Genomic DNA, 15048 nt, shown 5'->3' with positions numbered 1-15048 from the left:
GAGCCAGCTCGTCCTCGCCCTTGTGAGGTGTGCTCTATATACCACCTCGTGCGCAAGGTTGGGATTGATATAGCTGAAGGTGGTATATAGAGCACACCTCACAAGGGCGAGGACGAGCTGGCTCTTTGAGGGGGTAGAAGATGTGTGTGAACATTGGGGGGGTCCCCACAAACCACGTTCATATGTTTTGGTCCTGTCCAAAGCTGGTGGATTACTGGAAGGAGGTTTTTAGGGTAATCTCTGAAGTGGCACAGGTGAAACTGGATCCGGGCCCTCGGGAGGCCATATTCAGGGTGTCAGACCTGCCAGGGCTTGGAAACGGGCGCGGAGGCAGATGTTGTAGCCTTCGCCTCGTTGATCGCCCAAAGGCGGATCCTGTTGGGATGGAGACCAACCACTCCACCTGTACCCTTGAGAAGGTCAAATTTGAACTGAGAGGAAGAATGGAGGGGTTCTACAATTCATGGGCATTATTCATCATGCACTTTTGAGAATTGGATTACATCGAACAATGATTATCAGCATTCAATCCCCAATTTCCCTACTAATATTGATCTCCTTCAGTCCTCCCACTCACTAAACCTGCGTTCCCCAACATTTCTGGTATCGGATTTGTGCCCTCATTTGTGAAGACAGAACCAAAGTATGTGTTTAGTTGGTCAGCCATTTCTTTGTCCTGTATTATACATTTCCCTGTTCCTGACTGTAAAAGACCTACATTTGTATTCACCAATCGTTTTCTCTTCATATACCAATAGAAACTTTTACAGTCCGTTTTTATGTTGCTGGCAAGCTTACTCTCGTACTCTATTTTCGTACTCAAGTGTGGGCTAAATTGGTGAGGAACTCCCCAGGCCCAAAGATATTGTTGCTGTTGCCCCTATGGCTTTGCTGGAGGGGCTCTCTGCTCCCCCCCCCTCGCTCTTTTCCCATGTCGCTTCCTGATACTTCCATTGGTTCCCCCCTTCACCCTCCCTTCCTAGTCACTATTGGCTTCAAACAGGTCTTGGAACAGGATGATGAATAGTCCCCATGCTTTGTGGAAGCCCTTGTCCGACCCTTGGATGGTGTATTTGATCTTTTCCAGATGCAGAAATTCCGATATGTCTGCCAGCCAGTCTGCAGCTGTGGGTGGTGCTGCTAATCGTCAGCCGAGCAGGATTCTCTAGCGTGCAATTAAGGAAGCAAAAGCAAGGGCACCGGCCCTCTTCCTCATATGTCGTTCTGACTGGTCTGACACCCTGAAGGCTGCCACTTTCGGGCACGGCTCCACCTTCACCCCTACAACCTGGGACATCGCCTCGAAGAAGGCTGTCCAGAACTCGACAAGTCTCGGGCAAGCCCAGAACATGTGGGCATTGTTGGCCTTGTCTCCCTGACACCGCTCATATTTATCCTCCACCTCCAGGAAGAACCTATTAAATTGAGTTCTGGTTAGGTGCACTCTGTACCTAAACTGCATGAGGCTTAGCCTTGCACAGGAGGAGGTGAAGTTGGCCCTACTTAGTGCTTTGCTCCAGAGTCCCTACTCGACTTCCGTCCCAAGTTCGTCCTCCCATTACTGTTTTGATCTGTCTAATAATGTTATCAAACTTTCTAAACGTCATCCGTAAATTTTGCCCACAGTTCCCCTTCTCCATCCTGTCCGGGTCCAGTAGTTCCTCCAGCAATGTGTCTTTCAAGGACCTAGGGTACCTCGTTGTCTCCTTGCGGAGAAAGGTTTTGATTTGTAAATGTCGGAGCTCTTGTCTGTTCAGTAGCTCCAGTCTCTCCGTTAGCTCGTATAGGGTCGAGATCTGTCCACCATGTAAAAATCCCTGATCGCTAGCGTCCTCCTGTCTTGTCTTTACATGTTAAAAGTGGCGTCTAGATTGGCCAGTGGGAACTTGTGGTCACCGCAGATGGGGGCCATGGTGGACATCTTGGTTAAGCCAAAGTGTTGTCTCATCTGGTCCCATGTTTCCAATGTCGGTCCCACCACTGGATGTGTATTTTGCTGGGGGATGGGAGCGCTGCTGTGGCAAGGGCTCGGAAGGTCGTTCCCTTACAGGAGGACTCCTCCAGCCTTACCTATTCCATGCTCGGTTCCTTACCCATCCCCTCACTTTCTCGGCGATGGCTGCACAGTGGTAGTATTGCAATATCCGAGATATAGAGGAGCAGGTCATCCGCATAGAGTGAGACGTTGTGATCTCTGCCTCCTCTTCGGATGCCCTTCCAGCCTATCGCATCTCGCAGCGCGATCACCAGGGGTTCAATTGCCAGGGCGAACAGGAGCAGGGACAGCAGGCATCCCTGCCTGGTGCCTCTGTACAGCTGGAAGTATTCAGAGCTGGTGGTGTTGGTCTGAGGTGACCGGAGACAACTTGCCTCAGGGTCCGCCGACTCGTCCACCTGCAGTTTGTTACCTTTTCCTCCGCTCCATCCTTCTCTGTGGCCTCTCGAACTCTTGTTTGCTAGCATGATGGTTCTGTTCTTTCCCTTTCTTAATTGTGGGTGAGATACTACCGAGTATTCGGGCTAATTTCGACTAAAAGTCCCTATTTGGCTGTGTTCTGGAGGAGAGCCACCTGATGTGCATTTGCTCAGCACATCACCGTCACCAGAAGTCGTATGTCTGGCTCACTCCAAGTGTCTGGATTCTCAGTCAACCTAATCCCCACACACCAGCACATAGTGGGTAAGGGTGAGTGAGTAAACACCCTTAGGCTGGGCGTGAGCCAGACACACACACAAACTGACTCTCGTAGACTCTAATGCTCCTTTTTATTAATTTTTTTTGAATTATTGATTTATTGCTTTGGCAGTTGTAATTTTTGCCTTGCAAGTTGTTCCTTTTCTTCATACTCAACCATTTTTTTTGATTCATGTATCTTTCCGAAATCTGCTTATTTTGAGTGAGAAAAAGAATTTGAAACGGAGGGTGTAAAAAGGTTGCACAACCGTGGCTGCATGAACACATTTGTAGAGGACTGGTGGCATCCCTAGTACTGTAAGCGTAGAAAGAGTTATTGCCACAAAAGGATGAACAGGGAAAGTGACTGACCCAAAGTACCCAAAAAAGTTAATAATTGTTTTTCTTTTAAAATTTACTTATCTGGAACGATCGGGAGGGCCTTCCCGACAATTTTCACGGCCTCCCGCTATTCTCTCCTCCCCCCCCCCCCCCCCCCCCCCCCCCCCCCCCCCCCCCCCTCCGGCCGCCCCCCGACACGAATCATTGCTCGCCGTTTTTTACGGCGAACAGTGATTCTCCGCAGGCCGATGGGCCGAATACCGCGGAGTTTACGGCCGTTTTCACGGCTGCGATCACACCTGCTTTCAGCGTTCGTGAAAACGGCCGCAAAGTGCCTGTCCCGGACAACCATGGCACCGATTGGCATGGCCGCACCACGGCCGTGCCAAGGGTGGCATGGGCCTGCGATCGGTGGGCACCGATCGCGGGCAGCGGATCCGATACCCGCGCACTATTTGTACTTCCGCCGCCCCGCAGGATCAGTCCGCGGGGCGGCTGAGGGGCATGACGGCCCGCGCGTGCGCGGGTTTGACACGCCTGCGTGATGACGTCATCCGTGCATGCGCGGGTTGGAGCCGTCCAACCCGCGCATGCGCGGCTGACGTCAGCGTGCGCGTCAGCCGTCGTGACGCTTGGCACGCGGACTGAGCGATGGTCGCTAAGGCCGCGATGCCGTGCTTCACGAGGCCCCGCTGCTAGCCCCGCCCGGGGGGGAGAATCGGGTCCCGGGAGGGGGTGCGGAGGCTGCCGTGAAACATGGCCAGTTTCACGACAGCCTTTACGACTCGCCGCATTTGCGGAGAATCGCGCCCGATGACTTTACAAAATGTGAAAAAAAAACATTTTCTGTTTCTTTTCACACAGTTTGGAGTCTGGGCTGGCCAGCTGGGTGATGGAAGAGCCCATTTGCTTGGAGCCTATATTAACAGGTAAAGAAATAAATTGTTCAAGTTTGAACAAGGTGAAATGAATGTAACTTGTTCTGAATAAAAGTAGTAGAGAAAGTTAGGAAATCAGCAAAGCAGACATTACTAAAGGCTGACTGCATAAATGGAGTGTTTGTCCAGAATATTCCAGGTTAGGCCACTGGTTACTGCTTAGTTATCTGCTCTCAGATGCAGAAGTAAAGCTTTAATAATTCAGTTTTATGAGTATAAAAAATCAGTCAAAGCACATATTTCTAATCACTAATGAGAAGAGTAAATGTTATTGAATGATTCTCAATAATGTTCAATCATTCATTTAAGTTCAGACATGAAGTCTATGAAATCGTATCTCAGCAAGTGCCAGTGCTATGCTAAAGGGGGAACTTGAGAAAAAATTATAAAAACAAAATGTTGTGTTCTATAAAGTGTGGAAAATTTACACAATAGATAATTGAAAGAATAGTGATAGTGTGTGACAAAACTTCAAACAAGTTGTAAGGTTATATGGTGCGAGTCTGTGCTCCACATATTGACATGTGTAAAGAAGACTTCTAACAATCACTGGAGATCTATAGTAAAACAAATAATATAATTTCAATTAAAGAAAATCAATCGCAGCTTTCAAAAATGTTTGGAAATGAAATCATCAAAACTCTGCTAATTTCTTTTAAATTAACTTGTCTATCTTTCTACAGGCACGGCACAAGATGGGAGCTTCAGCTGAAAGGTTCCGGGAAGACTCCCTATTCTCGGTAACGTTAATACATTGTCATTCATCAAAAGTGAATTTGCACCAGCACTGCTTCTTTATAGGATTTCTGTTTCACAGAGATGGTGATGGTCGTGCTGTTCTCCGCTCATCCATAAGAGAATTTCTTTGTAGTGAGGCCCTGAATTATCTTGGGATCCCTACCAGCAGAGCAGCCAGGTAAACATTCTAATACTCAATAACTATTATAGTTTCTAACACCATCTAGTTTTAATGAAAAGTCATCCATATCTGCCGCTGAGTGTTTTTCAGCAGTTTTTGTTTTAATTTAAATTTTCTGCAGTATTTTGGTTTTGTTTTAGTGTTTTATTCACTCTAATTTTTCTTTGAGGAATGCCTTTGACAAAGTTCTGTTCTTCTCTTCTACATGATTTCCATTTACTTTTTATATTTTAAAAAAATCATTCATGGGATGTGGACGTCACTGGTTAGCCATCATTTATTGTCCTTCCCTAATTGTCCTTGAGAAGCCTTCTTGAACTGCTGCAGTTCATGTTATGTCGGTATACTCACAGTGTTCTTAGGGAGCGAGTTCCAGGATTTTTACCCAGCAACAGTAAAGGAAGTCAGGATGGTGGGTGGCTTGGAATGAAACTTCCACATGGTGGCGTTCCCATGTTTCTGCTACCTTTGTCCTTCTAGATGGATGCAGTTTTGGGTTTGGAAGATCTTAAGAACCCTGCTGGTGATAAATGTGAGAGTATCCCAAACTTTAGAAGGATAACTCGGAATGATGGTTCTTGATGTATATTTTCAGTTTGGTATACTGTGATAAAAGATATGTAAACTAGGGAGGAAGAGTCTGGTTGTTTTGTGATCAATTTATTTTATACCAATTCAATTTTTTCATCTTAACGTTCCCCAATTCTTAACAAGGTGCTGTCCCAGGAGCATTGGTAAGTTCCTGCAGTGCATCTTGTAGATAGTACACACTCCTGCCACTGTGCATCAGTAGTTGAGGCGGTGATTGTTTGTGGATGGGGTGCCAATCAAGTGGGCTTCTTTGTCCTGGATGTTGTTGAGTTTCTTGAGTGTTGTTGGTGCTGAACGTATCCAGGCAAGTGGAGGGTATTTGATCGCACTCCTGACTTGCACCTTGTAGATCGTGGACAGGCTTTGGGGAGCCAGGGAGTGAGTTGCTTGATAAGCCTGCTCTTGTAGCCACAGTATTTGTATGGTTGGTCCAGTTCAGTTTCTGGTCAATGGCACCCCAGGATGTTGATAGTAGGGTATTCAGCGATGGTAATGCGATTGAATGTCAAAGGGAGATAGTTATAATCTCTCTTGTAGGAGATGATCATTACCTGGCATCTGTGTGGCACAAATGTTACTTGCCACTTGTCAGCTCAGGCCTGGATATTATCCAGCTCTTGCTGGATTTGGACATGGACTGCTTCAGTATATAAGGATTTGTGAATGGTGCTGAACATTGTGCAGTCATCAGCAAACATCCCCACTTCTGATCTCATGATGGAAGGAAACTCATTCTTGAGCAGCTGAAGATGGTTGGGCCTAGGGCACTACCCTAAGGAACACTTGCAGTAATGGCCTGAAACTGAAATCATTGACCTCCAGCCACCACAACCACCTTCCTTTGTGTAGGTATGACTCCAACCAGTAGAAAATTTCCCTCCTGATTCCTATTGACTCCAGTTTTGCTAAGGCTTCTTCATATTTCACGAGGTAAATTATGCCTTGATGTCAAGGGCAGTCACTCTCCTCTCGCCTCTGGAGTTCAGCTCTTTTGTTCATGTTTGAACTGAGGCTATAATGAGGTCAGGAGCTGAGTGACACTGGCAGAACCCGAACTGAGTGTCAGTGAGCAGGTTATTGCGAAGTAAGTGCTGCTTGATAACAGAGTTGATGCCCCCTTCCATCACTTTACTGATGATTGAGAATATACTGACGGGGTGGTCATTGGCTGAGTTTGATTTGTCCTCCTTTTTGTGTACAGTTATGTGTACAGGTAATTTTCCACATTGCTGGGTAGATATCAGTGTTGTAACTGGACTGGAATAGCGTGGCTAGAGACGTGGGAAGTTCTTTAGCACAGGTCTTCGGTATTATTGCCGGAATATTGTCAGGGCCTATAGCCTTGACAGTATCCTGTGCCTTAGAACACAGAACATAGAAAAATACAGCACAGAACAGGCCCTTCGGCCCATGATGTTGTGCCGAACCTTTGTCCTAGATTAAGAACAAATTAATCTACACCCCATCATTCTACCGTAATCCATGTACCTATCCAGTAGGCGCTTGAAGGTCCCTAATGTTTCCAACTGAACTACTTCCACAGGCAGTGCATTCCATGCCCCCACTACTCTCTGGGGAAAGAACCTACCTCTGACATCCCCCCTATATCTTCCACCATTCACCTTAAATCTATGTCCCCTTGTAATGGTTTGTTCCACCCGGGGAAAAAGTCTCTGACTGTCTACTCTATCTATTCCCCGGATCATCTTATAAACCTCTATCAGGTCGCCCCTCATCCTTCTCCGTTCTAATGAGAAAAGGCCCAGCACCCTCAACCTTTCCTCGTAAGACCTACTCTCCATTCCAGGCAACATCCTGGTAAATCTCCTTTGCACCTTTTCCAAAAACTTCCACATCCTTCCTAAAATGAGGCGATGAGAACTGCACACAGTACTCCAAATGTGGCCTTACCAAGGTTTTGTACAGCTGCATCATCACCTCACAGCTCTTAAATTAAATCCCTCTGCTAATGAACGCTAGCACACCATAGGCCTTCTTCACAGCTCTATCCACATGAGTGGCAACTTTCAAAGATCTATAAACATAGACCCCAAGATCTCTCTGCTCCTCTACATTGCCAAGAACCCAACCATTAACCCTGTATTCCGCATTCATATTTGTCCATCCAAAATGCACAGTCTCACACTTTTGAATGACTGAAATGAAAATGAAAATCGCTTATTGTCACGAGTAGGCTTCAATGAAGTTACTGTGAAAAGCCCCTAGTCGCCACATTCCGGCGCCTGTCCGGGGAGGCTGGTACGGGAATTGAACCGTGCTGCTGGCCTGCTTTGGTCTGCTTTAAAAGCCAGCGATTTAGCCTTGTGAGCTAAACCAGCCCCTGGTTTAGGCCCCTGGTAACTTTTCAGGGTTAAACTCCATCTTCCACTTCTCAGCCTAGCTCTGCATCCTATCTATGTCTCTTTGCAGCCGACAACAACCCTCCTCACTATCCACAACACCACCAATCTTCGTATCGTCTGCAAATTTACTGACCCCTCCTTCAACTCCCTCATCCAAGTCATTAATGAAAATCATAAACAGCAGAGGACCCAGAACTGATCCCTGCGGTACGCCACTGGTAACTAGGCTCCAGGCTGAATTTTTGCCATCCACCACCACTCTCTGGCTTCTATCAGTTAGCCAGTTCGTTATCCAACTGGCCAAATTTCTCAGCCTTTCCAGCCTACCACCGAAGTAAGACTAACTGACTTGTAATTCCCAGGGTTATCCCTACTCGCTTTTTTGAACAGGAGCACGACATTCGCCACTCTCCAATCCCCTGGTACCACTCCTGTTGACAGTGAGGACGAAAAGATCATTGCCAACGGCTCTGCAATTTCATCTCTTGCTTCCCATAGAATCCTTGGATATATCCCGTCAGGCCCGGGGGACTTGTCTATCCTCAAGTTTTTCAAAATGCCCAACACATCTTCCTTCCTAACAAGTATCTCCTCGAACTTACCAGTCTGTTTCACACTGTCCTCTCCAACAGTATGGCCCCTCTCATTCGTAAATACTGAAGAAAAGTACACGTTCAAGATCTCTCCTATCTCTTCAGACTCAATACACAATCTCCCGCTACTGTCCTTGATCGGACCTACCCTCGCTCTAGTCATTCCCATATTTCTCATATATGTACAAAAGGCCTTGGGGTTTTCCTTGATCCTACCCGCCAAAGATTTTTCATGTCCTCTCTTAGTTCTCCTAATCCCTTTCGTCAGTTCCCTCCTGGCTATCTTGTATCCCTCCAGTGCCCTGTCTGAACCTTGTTTCCTCAGCCTTACATAAGTATCCTTCTTCCTCTTAACAACACATGCAACCTCTCTTGTCAACCATGGTTCCCTCACTCGACCATCTCTTCCCTGCCTGACAGGGACATACATATCAAGGACACGTAATATCTGTTCCTTGAACAAGTTCCACATTTCAATTGTGTCCTTCCCTGACAGCCTATGTTCCCAACTTATGCACTTCAGTTCTTGTCTGACAGCATCGTATTTACCCTTCCCTCAATTGTAAACTTTGCCCTGTTGCACACACCTATCCCTCTGCATTACTAAGGTGAAAGTCACAGAATTGTGGTCACTATCTCCAAAATGCTCCCCCCACTAACAAATCTAGCACTTGCCCAGGTTTGTTACCAAGTACCAAATCCAATATGGCCTCCCCTCTGGTCAGACAATCCACATACTGTGTTAGAAAAGCTTCCTGGACACACTGCACAAACGCCACCCCATCCCAACTATTTGATCTAAAGAGTTTCCACTCAATATTTGGGAAGTTGAAGTCACCCATGATTACTACCCTGTGACTTCTGCACCTTTCCAAAATCTGTTTCCCAATCTGTTCCTCCACATCTCTGCTGCTATTGGGGGGCCTATAGAAAACTCCCAACAAGGTGACTGCTCCTTTCCTATTTCTGACATCAACCCATATTACCTCAGTAGGCAGATCCCCCTCGAACTGCCTTTCTGCAGCTGTTATACTATCTCTAATTAACTATGCAAACCCCCCCCCACACACACACCTCTCTTACCACCCTCCATAATCTTATTGAAACACCTATAGCCAGGAACCTCCAACAACCATTTCTGCCCCTCTTCTATCCAAGTTTCCGTGATGGCCACCACATCGTAGCCCCAAGTACCGATCCATGCCTTAAGTTCGCCCACCTTATTCCTGATGCTTCTTGCGTTGAAGTATACACACTTCAACCCATCCCTGTGCCTGCAAGTACTCTCCTTTGTCAGTGTTACCCTTCCCTCTGCCTCACTACACGCTTTGACGTCCTGAACATCAGCTACCTTTGTTGCTGGACTACAAATCTGGTTCCCATTCCCCTGCCAAATTAGTTTAAACCCTCCCGAAGAGTATTAGAAAACCTCCCTCCCAGGATATTGGTGCCCCTCTGGTTCGAATGCAACCCGTCCTGCTTGTACAGGTCCCACCTTCCCCAAGGAAGGTGGGAAACTTGGATAGAAGAGGGGCAGGAATGGTTGTTGGAGGTTCCTGGCTATAGGCGTTTCAATAAGATTCCGCATTCTGCGCTCCAGTTATCCAAATAACTGAAGCCCTCCCTCCTACACCATTCCTGAAGCCACGTGTTCAACTGCACTCTCTCCCGATTCCTAGCCTTGCTATCACGTGGCACCGGCAACAAACCAAAGATGACTACTCTGTCTGTCCTGGCTTTTAACTTCCAGCCTAACTCCCCAAACTCGTTTATTACATCCACACCACTTTTCCTACTTACGTCGTTGGTACCAATGTGCACCATGACTTCTGGCTGCTCACCCTCCCTCTTAAGGATCCTGAAGACACGATCTGAAACATCCCTGGCCCTGGCATCCGGGAGGCAACCTATCCTACGGGAGTCTCGCTCGCGACCACAGAATCTCCTATCTATTCTCCTAACCATTGGGTCTCCTATCACTATTGCTTTTCTATTCTCCCCCTTCTCTTCTGAGCCCCAGAGCCAGACTCAGCGCCAGAGACCAGGCCGCGAGGGCCTTCCCCCAGTAGGTCATCCCCTCCAACAGCATCCAAAATGGTATACTTGTTTTGAAGGGGAATGGCCACGAGGGATCCCCGCACTGTCTGCCCGTTTGTTTTCTTTCCACTGACTGTAACCCAGTTACTCTTGTCCTGTACCTTGGGTGTGGTTACCTCCCTGTAACTCTTGTCTATTACCCCCTCAGCCTCCAGGATGATCCGATGTTCATCCAACTCCAGCTCCAGTTCCCTAACACGGTCTCTGAGGAGCTGGAGTTGGGGCACTTCCCACAGGTATAGTCAGCGGGGACATCGGTGGTATCTCTCACCACCCACATCTACAGGTGGAGCATGCAACTGTCCTATCCTCCATGCCCTCTTACCTTACAGAATATAGCTGCACTGTGGACCAACTGGAACTCCGCCCTCCGACTCTGCTCCCAGTCAGCTGCACTCTCTGTAAACTCCCGGCTCCCTTCACGCTCTTTGAGGAAATGTAGGAAGTTAAATGAAAGGAGCACCTTACTCCCTCCTCACCTAACTCCCTCAGTCACCAAACTCTCACTATAGAACTCAAATGCACCCAAATTCAGCACTCAGTGCAAACAAAAGAACAGTGCCTTCAGCCATTTCTTTATAAATTTAGAGTACCCAATCCATTTTTTCCAATTAAGGGGCAATTTAACATTGTCAATCCACCTAGCCTGCATATCTTTGGGTTGTGGGGGTGAAACCCACGCAAACATGGAGAGAATGTGCAAACTCCACACGGACAGTGTCCCAGAGCCGGGATCAAACCTGGGACCTCGGTGCTGTGAGGCAATAGGGCTAACCCACTGTGCCACCGTGCTGCCCCCTCTTCAGCCATTTCTTGATATCACATGGGGTGAATTGACTTGACTCAAGACTGACATCTGTGATGCTGTGGACCTCTGGAGGCGGCCGAGATGGATCATCCACTCTGCATTTCTGGCTGAAGATTGTTGCAAATACTTCAGCCTCACCTTTTGCACTGATGTGCTGGGGACCCTCATCATCGTGGAGGGGAAATTTGGGGAGCCTCCATCTGCTGTGAGTCGTTTGATTGTTCGCCACCTTTCATGACTTGATGCATTCAGTCCATTCAGGACTGCAGAGCTTAGATTGATCTGCTGGTTGTGGAATTGTATCGCTCTATTACTTGCTACTTATGCTCACAAGTAGTCCTGCGTTGTAGTTTCACAACGTTAGCCACTTATGTTTGAGTATGCCTAGTGCTGCTCCTGCACTCTTCATTGAACCAGGGAAGATCCCCTGGCTTAGTGGTAATGGTAGTGTGGGGTTTATGCTGGGCCACAAGGTTACAGATTGTGGTTGTGTACAATTCTGCTGCAGTTGATGGCCCACAGGTCCTCATAGTTGCCCAGTCTTGACTTGCTAGATCTGTTTGAAATCTGACCCATTTAGCATGGTGGTAGTGCCACACCACACAATAGAGAATATCCTTAAGGTGAAGACAGGGGGCGGGATTCTCTAACCCTGGGCCGGGTTGGAGAATCGCTTGGGGGGGGGGGGGGGGGGGTGGCGGCAATTCACCCGACGCCGCGCCGGCGCTGATTCTCCGTGCGGGATGGGCCGAGTGGCCACCGAGATAGGCTGAGTGCCGCCGGCGCCTTTCACATGTGGTCCTACCTGGCGGGACCACGGCGTCCAGCCTGCGGGGGGGGGGGCCTGGTGAGGGGGAGGGGATGCCCGACCCCGGGGAGGGGAGGCCTCTACCATGGCCTGGCCCACAAAAGGGGCCTACCGATCGGCGGGCCGGCTTCTCCTGGTGGGGTCTCTTTTACACCGCTGCGGGCCTCTGTAGCTCTATACCATGTTGCGTCGGGGCCGGCGAGGAGAAGGAAACTAGCGCGCATGTACCGTCGTAACGGCATATGTGAATTTGCGCCGGCTGCAGTGTGCATGCGCAGACCCGCAGCGCCCGTTTGACGCTGGTATCGGCAGCTGGAGCTGCGTGAGTCGCTCAGTGCCATGCTGGCCCCTTGTTGGGTGCAGGGTCGCTGATCCTGGGGCTTGTTGGCGCCGTCATAAAACACGATGGCGTTTAGAACGGCATCAACACTTAGCCTCAGGATCAGAGAATCCCGCCCAGGGTTTTGTCTCCAGAAGGACTGTGTGGTGGTCACTCCTACCGATACTCGGGACAGCCAGTGGCATTGATCATCTCAATTTCGCTGCTCCTCACGCTTGCTCCAATCTACCTTTGAACTTGCAGTTCTCTGTTCTCTCAGTTCCAATGTAATAGTGTCACTAAACCTGCATTCAAGGGAGGTGCTGCAATTGTTTGGCAAACAGCCCTCTATGTTACAGATGCTGATTAGCATCTCTCTGATATTTCCTTTTGTATTTTCCTTAACATTGATCACAAACCCATCGGCAGGTTAAATATGACACCAGTGTTGCAAATAGCCTGGTTCAGCCTCCATGCTAGGAAGAGGGATGGAGTTGGTAGCTGAGGAATGAAGTTTGTAGTGGGAACTGAAAACTGAAAAGAATGGGTTTGGGTCCCAATATTTAAGTGGAGGAGCTTTTGCTCACCCAATACTGGTTGTTGGATAAGTAGTCTGATAATTTAGCAATGGTGGTGGAGTCGAGAGAGATGGTGGTAGGGTAAAGTTTGGTAGCATTAGCATATGTAAAAACTAACACTGTTTAAGATCATGTTGCTGGGAAGATGAAATAGGAGGGGGCCAAGGATAAATCATTGGGGATATTAGAAGTAGTAGGTGCAGGAAGAGAAGCCATTGCAAGTAATATGACTACCATACCCAAGTGAATACAGTCCCACTCAACTGAGATACAGTGGAGAGGTCTTGAAAGTGGCTCGAGTGGTCGATCATAGCAAATGAACATTGGTTGATTGTTTAGTTAAATGACTGTTCAGTTTGCAAGCATGACCCTGAGCTTCACCAGAACTATTAGAAACCTACAGCTTGAAAAATTATTACAATATTTGAAGATTGAAATGCGTAATATATTTTTATTTATGTAAGACATGTTATCTGTTTATTTTCTTTTGGTGATTTTTTTTCTCCAGCCTGGTCATAAATTATTAAGATACTCAGCCATATTATTGATCCAGGATTCCACTCCCGGGGGCCTCGCATCCTTCCAGTGCAAAAGAATCCTGTACTGGACTACCAGGGACGCGAAGGCCAGAATACCGGCCTCTTTCGCCTCCTGCACTCGCGGCTCCGCTGCTACCCCAAAAATTGCGAGCCCCCAGCCCAGCTCAACCCTGGAACCAACCACCATTGACAGCTTCTCAGCGACACCCCTCCAAAAGCCCTCCAGCGCAGGGGACGCCAAAAACATGTGGGTGTGGTTTGCTGGGCCCCCAGAACACCTGACACACCTGTCCTCTCTTCCAAAGAACCAGTTCAGCCTAGTCCCAGTCATATGCGCCCTATGCAGCACCTTTAATTGAATTAAACTAAGCCTTGAGCAGGAGGAGGAGGAATTCACCCTCCCCAGGGCATCCGCCCACATCCCCTCATCAATCTCCTCTCCCAGCTCCTCCTCCCACTTATCTTTCAGCTCTTCCACCGAGGCCTCCTCTCCCTCCTGCATCACTTGGTAGATTGCCGAAATCTTCCCCTCCCCAACCCACGTCCCAGAGAGCACCCTGTCCTGAACTCTCCTTGGGGGCAACAGTGGAAACTCCGAATGATACGGCTGGGTTTATCAAACTGGAGAGGGTCAAGTTTGCCCTGAGGGGGCAGTGCAAGGGTTCTTCCGGCAGTGTTCCTAGACTTTCTGACGGAGCATTAGCGTAAAATTATTTTAAAACAAAAATTATTAAGATACTCTTATATTGATATATTATAATAATATCATATTATATTATATAATGTTCACACTTCTCTACAGTCTGGTTGTAAGCAATGATAATGTGAAGAGGGATCAATTCTACAACGGAAGTGTGAAGAATGAAAAAGGTATGCATGTTATCAGTTTACCAGAACCTCGATTATTTACAGAGAAGGGAAAAAAGTTTAGCATTTCTTACCTTTATTATGTTATTCAAGGTGCCGTAGTTCTTCGTGTAGCTAAATCATGGTTTCGTTTTGGGTCACTGGAAATTTTGGCACATTCTGGAGAGACTGAATTATTAAGGTAATATGGCTAGTTTATTAAGTCATTTTGAATTTAAAGATAACATTGAATCACTTGTTTCTGCTGTGATTATAAATGCTTTTGTGGGATGTGGGCATTGTTGCCTAGCCCTAATTACTGTTGAACTGAGTGGCTTGTTAGGCCCACTCCAGAGGGCAAGTCAAGAGGGTCTGGAGTCATATTTCCAGGAGGTGGTGGCGTAGTGGTATTGTCACTGGACTACTAAACTAGAGCCCCAGAGTAATGTTCTGGGGACTCGGGTTCAAAACCCGCCACTGCAGATGGTGAAATTTGAATTAAATAAAAATCTGGAATTAAAAGTCTAATGATGATTATGAAACTATAGTGATTGTCATAGAGAAGGAAATCTGTCATCTTTATCTCGTCTGGCCTACCTGTGACCCGAGACCCACGGTAATGTGGTTGACTCT

At 47.6% G+C, this 15048-nt stretch overlaps 1 protein-coding gene across 5 annotated transcripts in view; it reads left to right on the top strand.

Moving 5' to 3' along the window:
• Positions 1–15048, top strand: part of LOC119966456 (protein adenylyltransferase SelO-like) — a 101928-nt gene that overhangs the window by 22701 nt on the left and 64179 nt on the right. For 3 of the 5 annotated variants that reach the window (XM_038798165.1, XM_038798164.1, XM_038798166.1), the window contains 5 exons: positions 3881–3945; positions 4638–4694; positions 4772–4870; positions 14372–14439; positions 14530–14617. In XM_038798165.1, the coding sequence (XP_038654093.1) occupies positions 3881–3945; positions 4638–4694; positions 4772–4870; positions 14372–14439; positions 14530–14617 (377 nt within the window). The remainder of the gene's footprint in view (positions 1–3880; positions 3946–4637; positions 4695–4771; positions 4871–14371; positions 14440–14529; positions 14618–15048) is intronic. The other 2 variants (XM_038798163.1, XM_038798162.1) reach the window with 1 other exon arrangement.

This window comes from Scyliorhinus canicula, chromosome 5 (genome assembly GCF_902713615.1).
Source record: "Scyliorhinus canicula chromosome 5, sScyCan1.1, whole genome shotgun sequence".
Lineage (NCBI taxonomy): Eukaryota > Metazoa > Chordata > Chondrichthyes > Carcharhiniformes > Scyliorhinidae > Scyliorhinus > Scyliorhinus canicula.
The sequence above is the reverse complement of the archived record's forward strand: the minus strand, read 5'-3'. Positions and strand labels throughout refer to the sequence as shown.